At 39.2% G+C, this 15,826-nt stretch overlaps 1 protein-coding gene and 1 non-coding gene across 3 annotated transcripts in view; both read right to left on the bottom strand.

Moving 5' to 3' along the window:
- The window catches only part of CALU (calumenin), a 30,797-nt gene that overhangs the window by 5,728 nt on the left and 9,243 nt on the right, over nucleotides 1–15,826 (bottom strand). Inside the window, exons 2-5 of one of the 2 annotated variants that reach the window (XM_078439746.2) lie at nucleotides 14,563–14,794; nucleotides 8,957–9,150; nucleotides 5,102–5,268; nucleotides 3,687–3,747 (exon numbers count right to left, since the gene is read on the bottom strand). In XM_078439746.2, the coding sequence (XP_078295872.1) occupies nucleotides 3,687–3,747; nucleotides 5,102–5,268; nucleotides 8,957–9,150; nucleotides 14,563–14,783 (643 nt within the window). In that variant the 5' untranslated portion in view covers nucleotides 14,784–14,794. Of the gene's footprint in view, nucleotides 1–3,686; nucleotides 3,748–5,101; nucleotides 5,269–8,689; nucleotides 8,884–8,956; nucleotides 9,151–14,562; nucleotides 14,795–15,826 lie in introns of both variants that reach the window. The other variant, XM_078439752.2, reaches the window with a different exon arrangement.
- Nucleotides 9,491–9,593, bottom strand: LOC132679960 (U6 spliceosomal RNA). Its single transcript, XR_009610444.1, has one exon. It is a non-coding gene; the product is annotated as a U6 spliceosomal RNA (small nuclear RNA).

Below are 15,826 nucleotides of genomic sequence, written 5' to 3'. Positions count from 1 at the left end.
TCTATGCTACAGCACATTCAGAAAATGTAATATTTGTATGATCCACCGGGCCAGTGCCCTGCCTTAGCTGTCCTGTGGGTCGAGACCTTTCATAGTACACATATGGGGAAATTCTGAATTACAGAGGAAATAAATGTGTGCTTAAAAGACATACTTTTTTTTAAGTATTTTTTTTAATGTTTATTTTTGAGAGAGATAGTATGAGCAGGGGTGGGTCAGAGAGAGAGGAAGACAGAATCCAAAGCAAGGTCCTTTCAGCACCGAGCCCAACGTGGGGCTCAAACTCACGAACCATGAGATCATGACCTGAGCCGAAATCGGACGCTTAACCAACTGATCCACGCAAGCCCCCCAAAAGACATCCTTTTAATAGAAACTAGAATATACAATGTAATGTAAGTGCATTTCAAAGATAGATGAGTAAGGATAAAAATAATACTATTTAAATTTCTATTTAAAAAGGATTTAATCTGTATAATGACACTAAAATTAATTTTTTTGAGATTACATTAAAATGTTCTTAGGATACATAATGCAATGCTTAGAGATGAAATGAGATGATGATTGGAATTTACTTCAAAATAATAAAAAAAGGAAATGGATTGGTTACAGATGTGAAGGGATCGGCCATGAGTAGACGGCTGTTAGGGCTGGGCACAGGTACATGGAATTCTAATTTTGTACATGTTTGCAATGTTCTACAACAAGTTTAAATAAAAAATTCAACTAAACTAACTCATGCTAAATGTAAGAGGCACTGACCATTTGTTTATGATCTCTCTCCTCAATAGGGCAGAAACTAGCATATCCCTAGAAACTGGAAGATATTGTTTGGGGACTTTTAGGTTTACAAAGTCCAGCATCCCTGGTGTAAGTGTTTATGTTAGTTGATGGTTTGCAAAAGAAATACACACACACACACACACACACACACACACACTTGGTTTAACAGTTTCAAAATACAATTTCTCTGCCCTTGGATATGTATGATGGAGAGGTAGAAAGAAATATCTCCTTATTTGACCTCGATGCTTGATAAATGATGGTACTTACCAGTTATAAAACTTAATTCCTCTCCTCTGGAGGTTCAAATGAGTTCCTCAGTTTTAGCAATAGTGATAAAATGGCAAAAGCCAGGAATGAAAAGATAAAATATTTAAAAGTAGAAACAGTCAACTTTGAAGCAGTCTCAGTAAATGCAGCCAGACATTTACTTCCTCTGTGCTGATGAACTCCACTAAAAAGAATCATTTTGGAAAGAAAGAAAAAGAAAGGAAGGAAGGAAGGAAGATCTTCCACTGCTCATTCCTTTTTCTCTAAAACAACTCAGAACACATCACTGAGTCTTTGAAGAATGGTAAATATTCAGGGAGTAATTCAAGGGGAACAACCCTAAATATAAAGAGCAAGTATAATTAGATAAAATCTGAGAAAAGTAACTTGCTCAATTCAAGGGACAGGTGGAAAAAAAAAAAAGGGAACAGAGGGCCTAGACAGAAAATACAAACAGAATATCGTAGAAAGGAGGAAATACTCTAAGAGAAATCGGCAACTTGGGGTCCCTTAGTCACCCACTGATCTCTTATCCTATTCCCTATATTCTTCTCTTGGGTTTCCTAACACCAGTTTAGGCTCCCTACAACTCTTTACCATCAATTCCATGGGCATCTGGAATGCACTGTATCAGTGCTATCCAATATGGCAGCCACTGGCCACATGGAGCTATCAAGGACTTCAACTATGGCTGGTCTGATCAGAGATGTGCTGTAAGTATAAAAGATGCTTCTGCAAACAGTATGAAAAAAATTCTTAATAATTTATATTGATAACATGATGAAAGTAATTTTTTTTTTTTTTTTTAATTTTTTTTTTTTTTTTTTTTTTAACGTTTATTTATTTTTGGGACAGAGAGAGACAGAGCATGAACAGGGGAGGGGCAGAGAGAGAGGGAGACACAGAATCGGAAGCAGGCTCCAGGCTCTGAGCCATCAGCCCAGAGCCTGACGCGGGGCTCGAACTCATGGACCGCGAGATCGTGACCTGAGCTGAAGTCGGATGCTTAACCGACTGAGCCACCCAGGCGCCCCATGATGAAAGTAATTTAGATTACTAGGTTAAATAAAATATATTAAAACTAATCATGCTAAAAAATTTTTTTTAAGTTTATTTATTTTGAGAGAGAACGCGCACACCAGCCGAGGAGGGGCGGAGAAAGAGGGAGAGAGAATCCCAAGCAGGCTTCACACCGTCAGCGCAGAGCCTGACCCAGGGGTCCAACTCAGGAGCTATGAGATCATGACCTGATTGAGCCAAAACCAAGAGCTGGATGCTTAACCGAATGAGCCACCCAGGAATCCCTAAAAAAAAACTTTTGATGTAGCTATTAGAAAAGTAATAACACGGGGCACCTGGGTGGCTCAGTCGGTTAAGTGCCGACTTTGGCTCAGGTCACGATCTCGCGGTTCATGGGTTCGAGCCCACTTCAGGCTCTGTGCTAACAGCTCAGAGCCTGGAACCTGCTTCGGATTTGTATCTCCCTCTCTTTGCCCCTCCCCTACTCGTGCTCTGTCTCTCAAAAATAAACATTAAAAAAATTTTTTTTAAAAAATAAAAATATATCATGTGGCTCACATTTACATTTTGATTGGACAGTGCTGCTACAGACACTTTATCATGACCCACTATTCCTCATGCTGGTCTGGCTTAATGATGTGCTAAGAGTTGACCCATGGGGTAAATTATTATTTTTTTTTAATGTTTATTTTTGAGAGAGAGAGATAGAGCAAGTAAGCGAGCAGGGGAGGAGTAAAGTTGGGGGACAGAGGATCTGAAGGGGAGACTCCACACTGAATGCAGACAGCCTGATGGAGGACTCGAACCCCCAACTGTGAGATCATGACCTAAGCTGAAGTGGGACACTCAACTGACTGAGCCACCTGGGCACCCCAAATTATTTTTAAATTTGCATTAAAAAAAAATCTCTTTCATTTAAAACAATTTTTTTTTTAATTTTTAAAAAATGTGTATTCTTGAGGGGTGCCTGGGTGGCTCATTCCGTTGGGCCACCGACTTCGGCATGGTTGTGAGTTTGAGCCCTATGTTGGGCTCTGTGCTGACAGCTTGGAGCCTAAAGCCTGCTTCAGATTCTGTCTCCATCTCTCTGCCCCTCCCCTGCTCACACTGTCTCTCTCTCTCTCAAATATAAAAAACATAAAAAATGTTTATTCTTGAGAGAGACAGAGACATAATGAGCGGGGAGGGGCAGACAGAGAGAGGGACAGAGAATCTGAAGCAGGCTCCAGGCTCTGAGCTGTCAGCACAGAGCCTGATGTTGGGCTCAAACTCACGAGTTGTAAGATCATGACCTGAGCCTAAGTCAGACACTTAACTGACTGAGCCACCCAGGCACCCCTGTTTATTTTCAGAGAGAAAGAGAGAGCTCAGACTTGTGGGTGTGCACAGGGAGGGGCAGAGGGAGAGGGAGAGAGAATCTCAAGCAGGTTCCATACCCAGCGCAGAGCCCGATGCAGGGCTCAATCTCACTATGGTAAGATCATGACCTGAGCCAAAATCAAAAGTCAGAATCTCAACCAGCGAAGCTACCCAGGGGTAAATTATTTCTATGGGCAAACACACTTCCACAACTTCTCAGCTTCCTCTAGGGAAAACAGGAGGAACAGACTTACCAATATACTCTTCCAAGTCAATGAAACCATCAGCATTCTTATCTATATCCTCCATTGTTTCCTGGACAAAAGAGAGTAAGAAGAGACTATTAAAGTTAGTATCTGGATGAATTAGTTTAGGCATTTATCATTCATTAAAAACACACATGTACATGTGGGTATGGTTAGGGGTGTGGGAGTGGCTTAGTCGGTTAAAGCATCTGACTTTGGCTCAGATCATGACTTCACAGTTCATGAATTCGAGCCCCACATCAGGCTCTGTGCTGACAGCTTGGAGCGTGGAACCTGCTTCAGATTCTATGTCTCTCCCTCCCTCTCTGTGCTCACCTGCTCACACTCTGTCTCTCTCTCAAAAATAATAAACATTAAAAAAAATTTTAAAAACAAACATGTACACGTGTGGGTATGGGTAAAGCATAGGAAGTTGCTGTTTTTCTAGCCAAAAAAATGGTAAAATATTAACTATTTTTTATGCTTCAACCCTAAATAATTATGAATCTTCTTGGAGGAACACTGGCATTATTTAATAATGACCTATCCCACCAAGCCGATAATGATGTGGAGTAGCCCTAGTCATGAAGTCATTCTAACAGATATGACCCGTAGGTCTGTAACTATGTACTCTATGTTTTATGTTTACAAAACTATAAAGTCTACAGTTTATGTTTTATTGGTAACTGCCTTCTGTGACAATTCTTCAGTAGTGTCTGATCACTGGTTATGGGATTTTGTTTTAATGTTTACTTTTGAGAGAGAGAGAGAGAGAGAGAGAGAGAGAGAGAGAGAGGGAGGGAGAGGGAGGGAGGGAGGGAGGGAGGGAGGGAGGGAAAGACGTTGAGTGGTGAAGGGGCAAAGAGGGGAACAGAAGATCCAAAGTGGGCTTCGCACTGACAGCAGAGAACCCCCTACAGGGCTCAAACTCACCAACTGTGAGATCATGACCTGAGCCGAAACTGGATGCTTAACTGACTAAGCCACCTAGGTGTCCTGGTTATGAGATATTTTTAAAAATAGGATATTCCTAGGGCGCCTCAGTGGCTCAGTCCGTTAAGCGTCCAACTTCAGCTCAGGTCATGATCTTGAGGATTGTGGGTTCGTGCCCCACACTGGGCTCTGTGCTGACAGCTCAGAGCTTGCTTCAGATTCTGTGTCTCTTTCTCTCTCTGTCCCTCTCCTGCTCACTCTCGGTCTCTTCAAAATAATAAATAAACATTAAAAAAAAAAAAAAAAAGGATTTTCCTGGGGCACCTGGCTGGCTCAGTCATTACAGCATGGGATTCTTGATCTCGGGGTCACTGAGTTCAAGCCCTACCCTGGAGCTTAGAGCTTACTTAAATAAGTCATTCTCCCAAATATAGCCATTCTCCCAAAAAGAGAAACTGAGTTTCTGCTGAGAATCACTGTTCTCCACCAACCTGTACTACTATGTCTTTCATGTAATCATATTCCTCAGGGTGCAGGAAAGCTGTGAATTCTTCCTTTGTGGCAATAAGGTCTCCATCCTTGTCTGCCATCTTAAATCTCCGCTCATCTCTAACCATCATTTGTTTATAGTTAAAACCATCATCAGGGTCTGGATCATCTAGAAAACAAAACATTTAGGTCAAGTTTTAACAGACTTCCACAAAACATGAAAATGTATGGGCTGAGGAATCAATTTCCAAGAAGGATAAACCAAGCAATGAAGAAACAACGTGACTACACAGGTAAAATTGTTAACAGTGTGAAAACATTAGTTTTGGTCATCAAAGTCAGGTCCAAGTTGAATGTAAATGTTTGCCATCCAACATGGAACCCTGGCTCCTTGGCTAACCTAGGTACTGCTTCACTATTTTTGGTGTTAAGGCTACTAGAGGGTTCCAGCTTTCTAGTTATATCTGAGAGGCAGTGGTAGTTTTAAAATCATACTATCTGGGTTTGAAACCTAACTCTACCACTCCTAGCTGTGTGACTGTGGACAAGTAACTGTGCTTCAATCTAAATGGAGGTAATAATGGTGCCTGTCTCATAGGACTGCTATGAGGGTAAATGAGCAAATAAATCTAAGTGCTGAGAATAGTGCCTGGCATATAGCTGGCTTTCAATAAATGTTAGCTATTGCTATTTTTATTAAAGATTCGACTCCCACCGAGAAGCTAGATATCAAAGGTTTTCTATCTCATATTAAGGTCACTTTGATTCAAGCAACAGAATTATTACCCTTTGAAAAGTCACACTTCAGTTTTTTCAGCCAACTCAGATTATCTACCATGAATTACAGGTACCGTTTGCCACCCCTCTCCCTCATTTATGTAAGATTCTAGGATGTAAAACTAGAGTTACGCAAAACAGGTCAGAGGTTGCCTAGGGATAGGGGATAGGGAAGGTAAGCCGGATTATGAAGGGACATGAGGAAATTTTTTCGGGTGATGGATAAGTTCATTTATCTTGATTGTAAGAATGGGTTCATTGGTATATACCTATGTCAAAACTCATCAATTGTGCATTTTAAATATGTGCAGTGTCCTATATATGCCAATTATACCTCAATACAGCTGTTACAAAAAGTAAACATTAGATTACAACCAAACTGTTTCTGGACCTATCCATTTGTTATGATGTTGAACTATATAAGCAGTAGCTATTTAGTCTCTAGAAGAATGAAATTCAGTTTAAGTTGAAGGAGTTATCTGTAGGAAAAAGCCCAAAATAAATGGACAAAAAAACCTTTTCAATCTGCTGTGTGGACCAAAAGAAAGCATGTGAAGATATCATGAAATGTAAAAGACACCACAATCAAGCTAAGAAACAATTGTTCCTAGAACATATTGCTTAAATAAAGAAAGATATGGCACTAGTGTTATAAAAAACCCCACAAGGCCCCTTTAACAATAACATCACACTGCTGACTTTTGATACCAAAGTTCAGTCCTTCCAAATTTCAAGCACGGTTTGGAAAACAAAAACAAACTACCACTCTGTTTTGAGAGAGTTTTGGGCAGTTTGAAACTTCACTCTTTGTTGAGCGTGAAAATTCAGTAAGACAGCTTATTGAATCGTGACTATACAGGATACTCAAAACCATAATAGGTTGAAGATGGAGAATTTAAGGAAAATACACTTTTAAAGATACTAAGTCGTCTCTTCTAAACAAAGTTTCAGTACCGACTCTGTAACAAAATAAAGGTAACAGAAGACAACTGACACAACAAGACTAGATTCTTAACTAAGAGCCCTTCTCTCCACCTCAGGGTAAAATGTGGTGACTGGAATCAAGTAGCCTGATAACATGCACACAAAAGATAAAATATTTTATTTTAAATAATTAAATTCATGTGTTTGCTGTCATTGTTTGGGGTGCCATATCTATCCTAAGTACCAGCTTATTGTGCTAGCCAGCCTGCAGTTTCAAGCAGGCTCTTGATCTAGTTTTGGGATAGCCAGGATGGATCTTAGTATTCCATATTTTGCTTGTAGCAGAAACAGTGTTAACCTTCCTTTTGTGGAAAGCAGATTCATTAAGACAGATTTTAATTAAAAGCTAAGATGACTTATACCTGAACTCAAGATTAAATCAAGAACATACTCTCACCAAAAAAAAAAAAACCCTCAGCGCTTCTGTAAGCCACCTCATTACCCCGAGTGCTATCCACCCACATGCCTCCAGGGAAAGATGCCTTATAAAGATATTGCTTCTCTAGCCAGTGCTTCAGCTTATTCAGTCTCAGTAGAAATACCCATTACATTGAATCATTTGACCTGAGAGCGCAATGGAGCTCTCAACAGATTTTTATGCACATAATCATACAAAGAGCTTAAAATTCATTTTGGGTAGCAAGTAAGTGCCTAGGTCTGAACTGAGATTTATTAACACACCATTCTGTTTAGATCACCAATAACCTAGCCTTTGCTCTGTATTTATAAGTCCAAATAAATCAGGAGGGTGCTGAGTCTCAGCCAGAAAGCAAGAAACACGGGTGCCTCTCCATCTGCACTGACTTCTTAATACACATGTTCTTAATTGGGTGAAGGATATGTTTGGTTCTTGGCTAAGTGTCAAGCATGAAGAAAGATTGCCACTTTCGTCTTAGGAATGAGAACAAGCTCAATACAGAAATAAAAGTCTCTTCACTAGAAATGCATGCAGTCCTGTAATTAACACAGACAGCTGGCTATCCAGTGGGGGAAACAGACCATTATACACTCACTGCTTGTTAATCAGTGGTGGAGAATGCCTGCTTTAACCCAGAAATTTGCCTCATTTCCAGGATAAAAATGCAAGAAGTGACATTTATACATTCTTATCTCAAATTGTAACTGCGAAGAGGAATCGCATAACAAAAACACCCTAATCATCAACTCAGTAAGACTGCCACCTAGCATTCAACAACAGGCAAGTGTAATAAGTAAAAGAAGATTACTAACAGGTGGCCCAAGCATACAAGCTACCAAATCAACAGAAAGCAATCACATTTGCCTTGAAGCATTTGCATAGCAGGCTGATAAACTCATGTGCCAGAGAAAACAAATGGGAAATTTTCTTTTCTAAACTTCAGTAAGCAGACATACTAAAATTGTTAAATTTTATCAAGGAAAGCTATTTGATCTTTATTTTATTATGGAAGGTCAGTAATTTTCCTATTCTCACCAGTGATACAGGAATCTAGCTTGAATTTCAGGGTCACCACTTTAACGTGACCACGTCAAGAGATATTTCAAAGTCTCTTGCTTTGCATTATTGAAACAATGCCTTTTAGAGCAGATTTGCTCCAAAAATGATCTGAGGGATCACAGAAAGAAAAATTGCTAAAATAATATCTGAAATGCTAAAGATGTAGAAGATGCCGGACCTTACAAAACTAAAATACTTAATATACACATTTAAAGTTAATAAAGGGAAATCAGTTCACAGCATTTGGACTATTTTTAAAGTGCACAATTTCTTCCTTTCCTTCACTGTGTGACCCATTTGTTTCTTTGACTCAAGACCATGGTCTCTATCAGGCTGACATCTTGCCCCTTACCCAAGTAAGTGCCATAAGTCACGTTTCTGTACTCATCCCAGGAGATTAAGCCGTCTTGATTCATATCAAACTCGTGCCATTGGTTTTCAACATTGTCATATATGTATTTCTTCTGGGCGTGCTTAATCCAGGATTTCAGCTCCCCCTCCGTCACAAACCCATCTTTATCCACGTCTATTTTATCTACAATCATTCTACAAGACAAAACAGTTACGTTTCAAGGTGCCAGCTCCACAAGGCTTTTTCCCCCAGATAGTAGGGACCTACCTAAAACGTAGCCGTAGGTGGCATTTTTATACTCCTCCCAGGAAACGAGGCCGTCCTCATTGAGGTCATGCCCCTTCCACTGTCGCTCTACATCCTCGTAAATCCAGCGCTTTTGTGCAAATTTAATCCAGTCTTTGAGCTCATCCACAGTGACAAACCCGTCCTTGTCGCCATCTATTTTACTTACAATCTTTCTGTAGAAAATGCAGAGAAATCCAGCAAGAGGTTAAAAAGACACAAGGCTCCAGACTTAGCCAGGTGTGTGTTGTGACCACAGGTGTTGCCCAGGGCTAAAGCATGGACATAAAAATTGTCTCCAAAAAAAAACCTTCCAGATAAGCAACTGAAAATATTTCTCTTAAGTGGCCTGTTACTGGTAACGAGCCATCTAGACAAGGCAAGTGCAGTCCATGGCTGGTGCACTTACACGCAAAAGCAATCCCAGTCTCATCCTTTTAGGGGTCAGTTACAGCCAATGGTCAGAATCCAGGAGTGAATATCCATTCCTATCTGGGTTCTCCATTCTTTGTATCAAACAACATGCAAATCTTTTTTTTTTATTTGCATGTTGCCCTTTGTGCAGGGGCCACGTTAATCTTCTTTGTATCGTTCCAATATGTGTGCTGCCGAAGCGAGCATGACAAGCAAATCCTTATGCTTTTCTTTATTGCTTTAGGAGAATCTCAATTTATTGGTAAATAATCACAAATCACTGATAGGGTTTTCTGAAAATTCAAAAATGTAAACCAGACTTTAAAAAGTTCAGCTGCTTAAAAAAAAAAAACCACTTTTGTTAAAAATATAAAGATAACAAAGATAGTTCTGGGATCACTTATACCTCAAGTTAAGATTATTAAAAAACAAAAGCCAAAAAACCAAAACCCACACACATACACAAAAAACACCCCAAAACCAAAAAAGAAAAAAAACAACACAGGTACACAAAGACAAAAGGACAGATGCATGCTTGTTATAAAAAATAGCTAACAGCTAATTATATACTATGTTGACTTGGATTTTCACATAGAACCACAAAAACAGAGAACTTTGAGGAAATGATGTGGTAAGAATGTCCACCCCTGACATACATGAGATTATGAGAATGTTAATAAATTGAGAGGGTGAGAATACAGATGATAAAGCAAAACTACAAAGCTAAAGAATCAATATACTTCACCCTTCATGAGCTTTTCTTCCAGGCTTGGCATCTCAGTTTAACTTAAGAATTTCAAAATAAGTGCATGATATGAAAATCCCTAAAGATGCAACCGCTCACTTATAAAGGCTAAGACAACCTATGAAAAGTCAACCAAGTGGCCCAGTATGGAATAGGAACTTCAAATCAAGATGTCCAAGTGAAATCTTGGCATACTCCTATGCTCTATTATTTGCAGGATGGACAAAGACTGTCACTTGGTAGCAAATAATGTCTTTTCCCAGTCTGCATTCATTTCATGAATACAACATCGGAAAGTGATTAAAATCACAGACTACTAGTGATACGATGAAAAGATATCGTATGATATCATCTTGATATTGGTATGTTGTTAGCCTTAACTGGCTAGTACTTAAACTCTCTAATTTAACAAGCATACTCCTTCACGAAATATGTAATCTTTCAGCTTTTGCTCTAAAGTATTAATAGAAAAGGTAAAGCAGCAAGAAGCTATCTCTTAAATACCTTCCTCTATCTACACGGACATAAAAGTTTTTTTGTAATTTTAACCCTGGAATTTTAAAAAATATTAACACATTAAGTTATACCAGTATTAAAAACTTTTGCATTATCTATAATGGGACCTAGTTTACGTCCAAATGGTACTAACTACCAATAGTGCAATAGTGCTACTGTACCATTAAGAAAAAAAAGGTAAGGTATCAGAATGCCTCCCATTCTCAAATGAAAATTTTAAACAGCCTAAAGAGGGTCACTCAGATAAGGATCTCTCAGATAAAGAGCACATAACTGCTCAAGAGGGGCTTTTGTTAATGAAGTTGGCTGAATGCCATTCTATTTATTCCAACAGAAATATCTCAAATGGTTTGGCCCAGATGTTGGCAAACTTTTTCCGAAAAGGGACTGATAGTAAATAGCTTTGATTTTGTGGGCCACATATGGTTTGTCACATATGTCTATACTTTAGTAACCATCTAAAAATATAAAAGCCATTCTTATCTTGCTGGCCATCCAGCCTGCAGGCAGCTGTGAAAATACACTGGAAGTGGGTATGTCCCATTTTAAGCACTAGCTCTAAAGGCCGGTGCAAATTTATGAAGCTAATGGTGTTGTTTTCCTGTGACCTACAGATGTAGTTATGATGCCATCAAGTAAGCATTTATTCCAGGGTAGACACAATGCACTTAGTGGACCTTATGTTATTTCTCCTAAGAGGTAACATATGCCTCTACTCTACTTTCTTCAAGAGTCAAAAAGCAAATCAGTAAGTAGGCTCCAGGAGGGTTCATAATATTCCTGAAATATTCAGCATACAAAATCTTATATATATTCCTACGTGCACTGTTCTGAGGAAGGGTCTTTTGCTTTCCTTAGACTCTCAAAGGGGTTGACCTGTGACCTAAAAAAAAGGATGATGAACTGCTCTAGTTCATTTCTAAAGCAACTACACCAAGTGTGAGAACTTTTTAATATTTAGGATCACCACCTCAAAACAAACAAACCCTCATTTGAAGGACACATAAATGAAAATTAAGTAGACTTAAGACCACTGTGAGTGACTGGGGGAGAATACACACATAAGAAAGTATGTTCTATTTGTCAAAATTCTTAAGAAAAAGGGAAAACTAGGGGCGCCTCGGTGGCTCAGTTAAACGTCTGACTTCGGCTCAGGTCATGATCTCATGGTTCGTGAGTTCGAGCCCCGTGTCAGGCTCTGTGCTGACAGCTCAGAGCCTGGAGACTGCTTCAGATTCTGTGTCTCCCTCTCTCCGCCCCTCCCCAGATTGTGCTCTCTCTCTCTCTGAAATAAACATTAAAAAAAAATTAAAAAGAAAAAGGGAAAACTATATTAAACTGTTTTAAAATGTTTTTAGATATTACTAAAGATTTAAAAATAGTAGTGAATTTTTGCAACTACAGGTATGAACAATGATCTTCTGTCCATCACTTGCTTTCTATATGGATGGAAAGGAGGAGGAGAATCTGTTGTTCCCAACCTCTGGTATATAGTCACCTACCAAAACAATGTTTAAAATGCCACAGGAAGCTTAAAAAAAAAAAAGTTCATCTGGAATCCTTGCTTACAATAGTATATTACCTCATTTGTCATTATCTCCAAAATTTAGGAGAAGCATATAGTACTTGTTCATACATTCTACGAAAAACATGATTTTACCCATCTTATTCTAATCAAATGTGGAGTCTGCTCATGTGTGTTGAACTTTTGTTATTTACTGATGACAAAAAGGAACGTTGTCTCTACTGAAAACTGCCAGCAGAGCTACTCCACCACCTATACAGAGCCAGAACACACTGATTAACACCAAGTCTAAAGGCCCTTCATTATTTAAGAGTAAGTCTGTGAAGAGCCATGTACAGACCCAAATATGGGTCAGACATGCACATTATTAATAGGTGAGACATGAAGACCGAGAATACTCTCATGCACCCCTATTTTTAGCCCAAATGTTAGCATAGTTATAAGATTAAAAGTGAGCATGGTCTCTTAAAATTAGAAAAGCAACCTAACAGAAGACTGAGTCCTTAATGTATTTGTTTTTCCTATTTTCAAATGTTTGGAGATAGTTTCTCATTCTACATAGCAAAATCTTTTGAGTATTTCTGTCAGTGTTTAAGAATAAAATATTGGGGGCACCTGGGTGGCTCAGTAAGTTGAGCATCCAACTTCAGCTCAGGTCATGATCTCACAGCTCGTGGGTTCAAGACCTGCATTGGGCTCTGTGCAGCTTGCTCGAAGCCTGAAGCCTACTTCAGATTCTGTGTCTCCTTCTTTCTCTGCCCCTCCCCCACTCACACTCTGTCTTTCAAAAAAAATAAATGTTAAAAAAAAATCTCTTCGGGGTGCCTGGGTGGCTCAATAGGTTAAGTGTCTGACTTCAGCTCAAGTCATGATCTCACGGTTTGTGAGTTTGAGCCCCATGTTGGGCTCTGTGCTGACAGCTCAGAGCCTGAATCCTGCTTGGGATTCTGTGTCTCCCTCTCTCTCTCGTGCCCTTCCCCCATGCACACTCTATCTCTGTGTCTCTCAAAAAGGAATAAACATAAAACAAAATTTTAAGGGGCACCTGGGTGGCTCAGCCGGTTAAGCGGCCGACTTCGGCTCAGGTCATGATCTCGCGGTCCGTGAGTTCGAGCCCCGCGTCGGCTCTGTGCTGACAGCTCAGAGCTTGGAGCCTGTTTCAGATTCTGTGTCTCCCTCTCTCTGACCCTCCCCTGTTCATGATCTGTCTCTCCCTGTCTCAAAAATAAATAAAACGTTGAAAAAAAAATTTTTTTTTAAACTCTTAAAAGAATAAAATATAGTACCGATCAGTTAGCAGATAATCCAATGAAAGGATAAAATTTATTCTGAAGTATCACCCCCAAACAAACCCCGTAATGTCTTCTAATCAAAGCACTATCCATGATGGCAAAATACTTTTGGAAATTCCTCTGTGGTACAACTTTCCAAACAAACCTCTTGAATATAGTTCAGAAAGTTACACCAATGGTGCTCATTAAGGAGAAAATGTTCACTAAATTAACCTGCATTTCATTGGGGGCATCCCACTTTGGTTCAGGTCCTGATCTCACGGTCTGTGAGTTTGAGTCCCACGTCGGGCTCTCTGCTGTCAGTAGCAGAGCCCGCTTAAGATCCTCTGTCCCCCTACCCCTCTCAAAAACAAATAACCTGCATTTCCTTAAAAAACAAGGCTTTAGGAGAGCCAAAAACAAACAAACAAAAAACAAAACAACCCAAAACAAAAACATTCTCAGATGCGCAGAAATTATCAACTGGTATTCCATCAATTTTCCAGGCACAAAGATGCCTGCTAAGATCACAGAACCCAACTATGACCCAGCTGTTACTGAAACAGCAATTAATACTTGGACATTAAGACCATTTCTTCTAAAAGGCATGATTCGTTTGCTTTTGTTTTTAATTAAGCAAATATCTGAGAATGAAAACAAAGAGGATAAAGGATATTCTCAGAAATCATCAACTTTATAGAAATTAGCCCAGGGGTCTCATTTGCAGTTTATTATCCACTCAATGGCTTGGCTTGGGGCACAATAAATACTTGGTCACAGATAATTTTTAAAAATTAAAAGTATCGGGGATGAGAAGCCTCCCCTGTAATGTTCCTCGGGGAACAAGACACAATTCAATCTGGGTCCTGTAGCATTTGGTGCTTTTGTGCAAAAATGACTTTGCTTTGTAGAATGAGGTAAAAACCATTATTCAGTGGAGAAATGTATGAAAGCAAGCAATTAATTAAATTTTAGTGGTAGCAATCCTGTGGCTAGCTTTCAGAAGATGTAGTTCCAAACAACTTTACTGGGTTGCCAAGCCAAAAGAGAAAAAAAGAATGAGCTGGCTTATAAAGAAATGTCATTACTTTTAGCCCCCTGAGAGCTGGCACCTTACCCAAGTCTTTCCTTGCTTTCTTCTGGTGTCAGCTGATCAAAGGTCTTTGCTTCTTCAGCACCCAAGAAGGCATCATGGTCATAATCAAAACTCTGAGCATCATTGTGAACTTTGTCGCTGAGCTGAGGCTCATGGTGTACACGGTCCTTCTTTTCTGTGGGCTTGCTCAAAGCAAAGGCTGTGCACAAGGACAGGCACATAAGAAACTGTCGCAGGTCCATGATAATCAGATCTTAAAGAAAAACAAAGATTAGTTAATTCCAGAAGCAGTGTGCTTTGTAATTAAACAAGAAATTAAAAGCTTACATCCAGTTACTAATTTGATTTCACCCCAAATATTACTACTTAATCCATAAAATAAGAATGGTAGAATATGAGACTTTCCATTTTTATGGTAAGAATTTTTCACCAAGTTTCCTTCATCTGATTGGAAGTTGACAAGGAATCAGTTAAAATATCCACCTTGTAAGTAGGCCCCCTTTAAAAAACACCAAAGTAGAATATTAATCCTTTTAAAAAGTCAAAGAACCAACATTTAAATTCAAACTAACTTACTGACTCCCAACAACTTTACTTTTTGTACTACATCAGAGGTCTGGTCTTTAAACCTGACTGGTTATTAGGATCACCTAAGAAGCTTTAATAAAATTCCCCCTATTGAATTAGAATCTTTGAAGTTGAATGAATGCATCTGTAGTTTTAAATGCCTCTCAGGTGATTCTGATGATCATTAGATTAGAAACCATGAAATATTTGAGCAGAGTCCTTCTCCTATATATAGCACCAAGTTGTCTCTCATTATTATTTATGCTCAATCTCAAATCATCTTCAAAGATCAAACCATTCAGATGGTACAGTGATGGATAACAACTGCTTCAGCATTCCTTATACTGTGTTTCCCAAACTTGCCCGGGCATAAAGACAGCCTAGAGTGCTGTTCAAAGTACAGGTTCCCAGGTCCTAGTCCAACCGTCAGAATCTCGGCAGTCACAGGTGATTCTAATGAACAAGCACAAGGCTGGAACACTTTACCGAAAAATGATTAAAAATTGCAAAGAATATGGAGAACAGAGTGCTACTGGAGGGATCGTGGGAGAAGGGATGGGCTAAATGGGTAAGAGGCATTAAGGAATCTACTCCTGAATTCATTGTTGCACTATATGCTAAGTAACTTGGATGTAAATTTAAAAAAATTAAATAAAAATACCAAAAAGAAAAAAAAAAACTTGCAGAGAAGCTGCAGGATGGCAACTTGTTTATCAGA

This window comes from Panthera onca, chromosome A2 (genome assembly GCF_046562875.1).
Source record: "Panthera onca isolate mPanOnc1 chromosome A2, mPanOnc1 haplotype 2, whole genome shotgun sequence".
NCBI classification, from domain to species: Eukaryota; Metazoa; Chordata; class Mammalia; order Carnivora; family Felidae; genus Panthera; species Panthera onca.
This window is presented reverse-complemented; position numbering and strand designations above follow the sequence as displayed.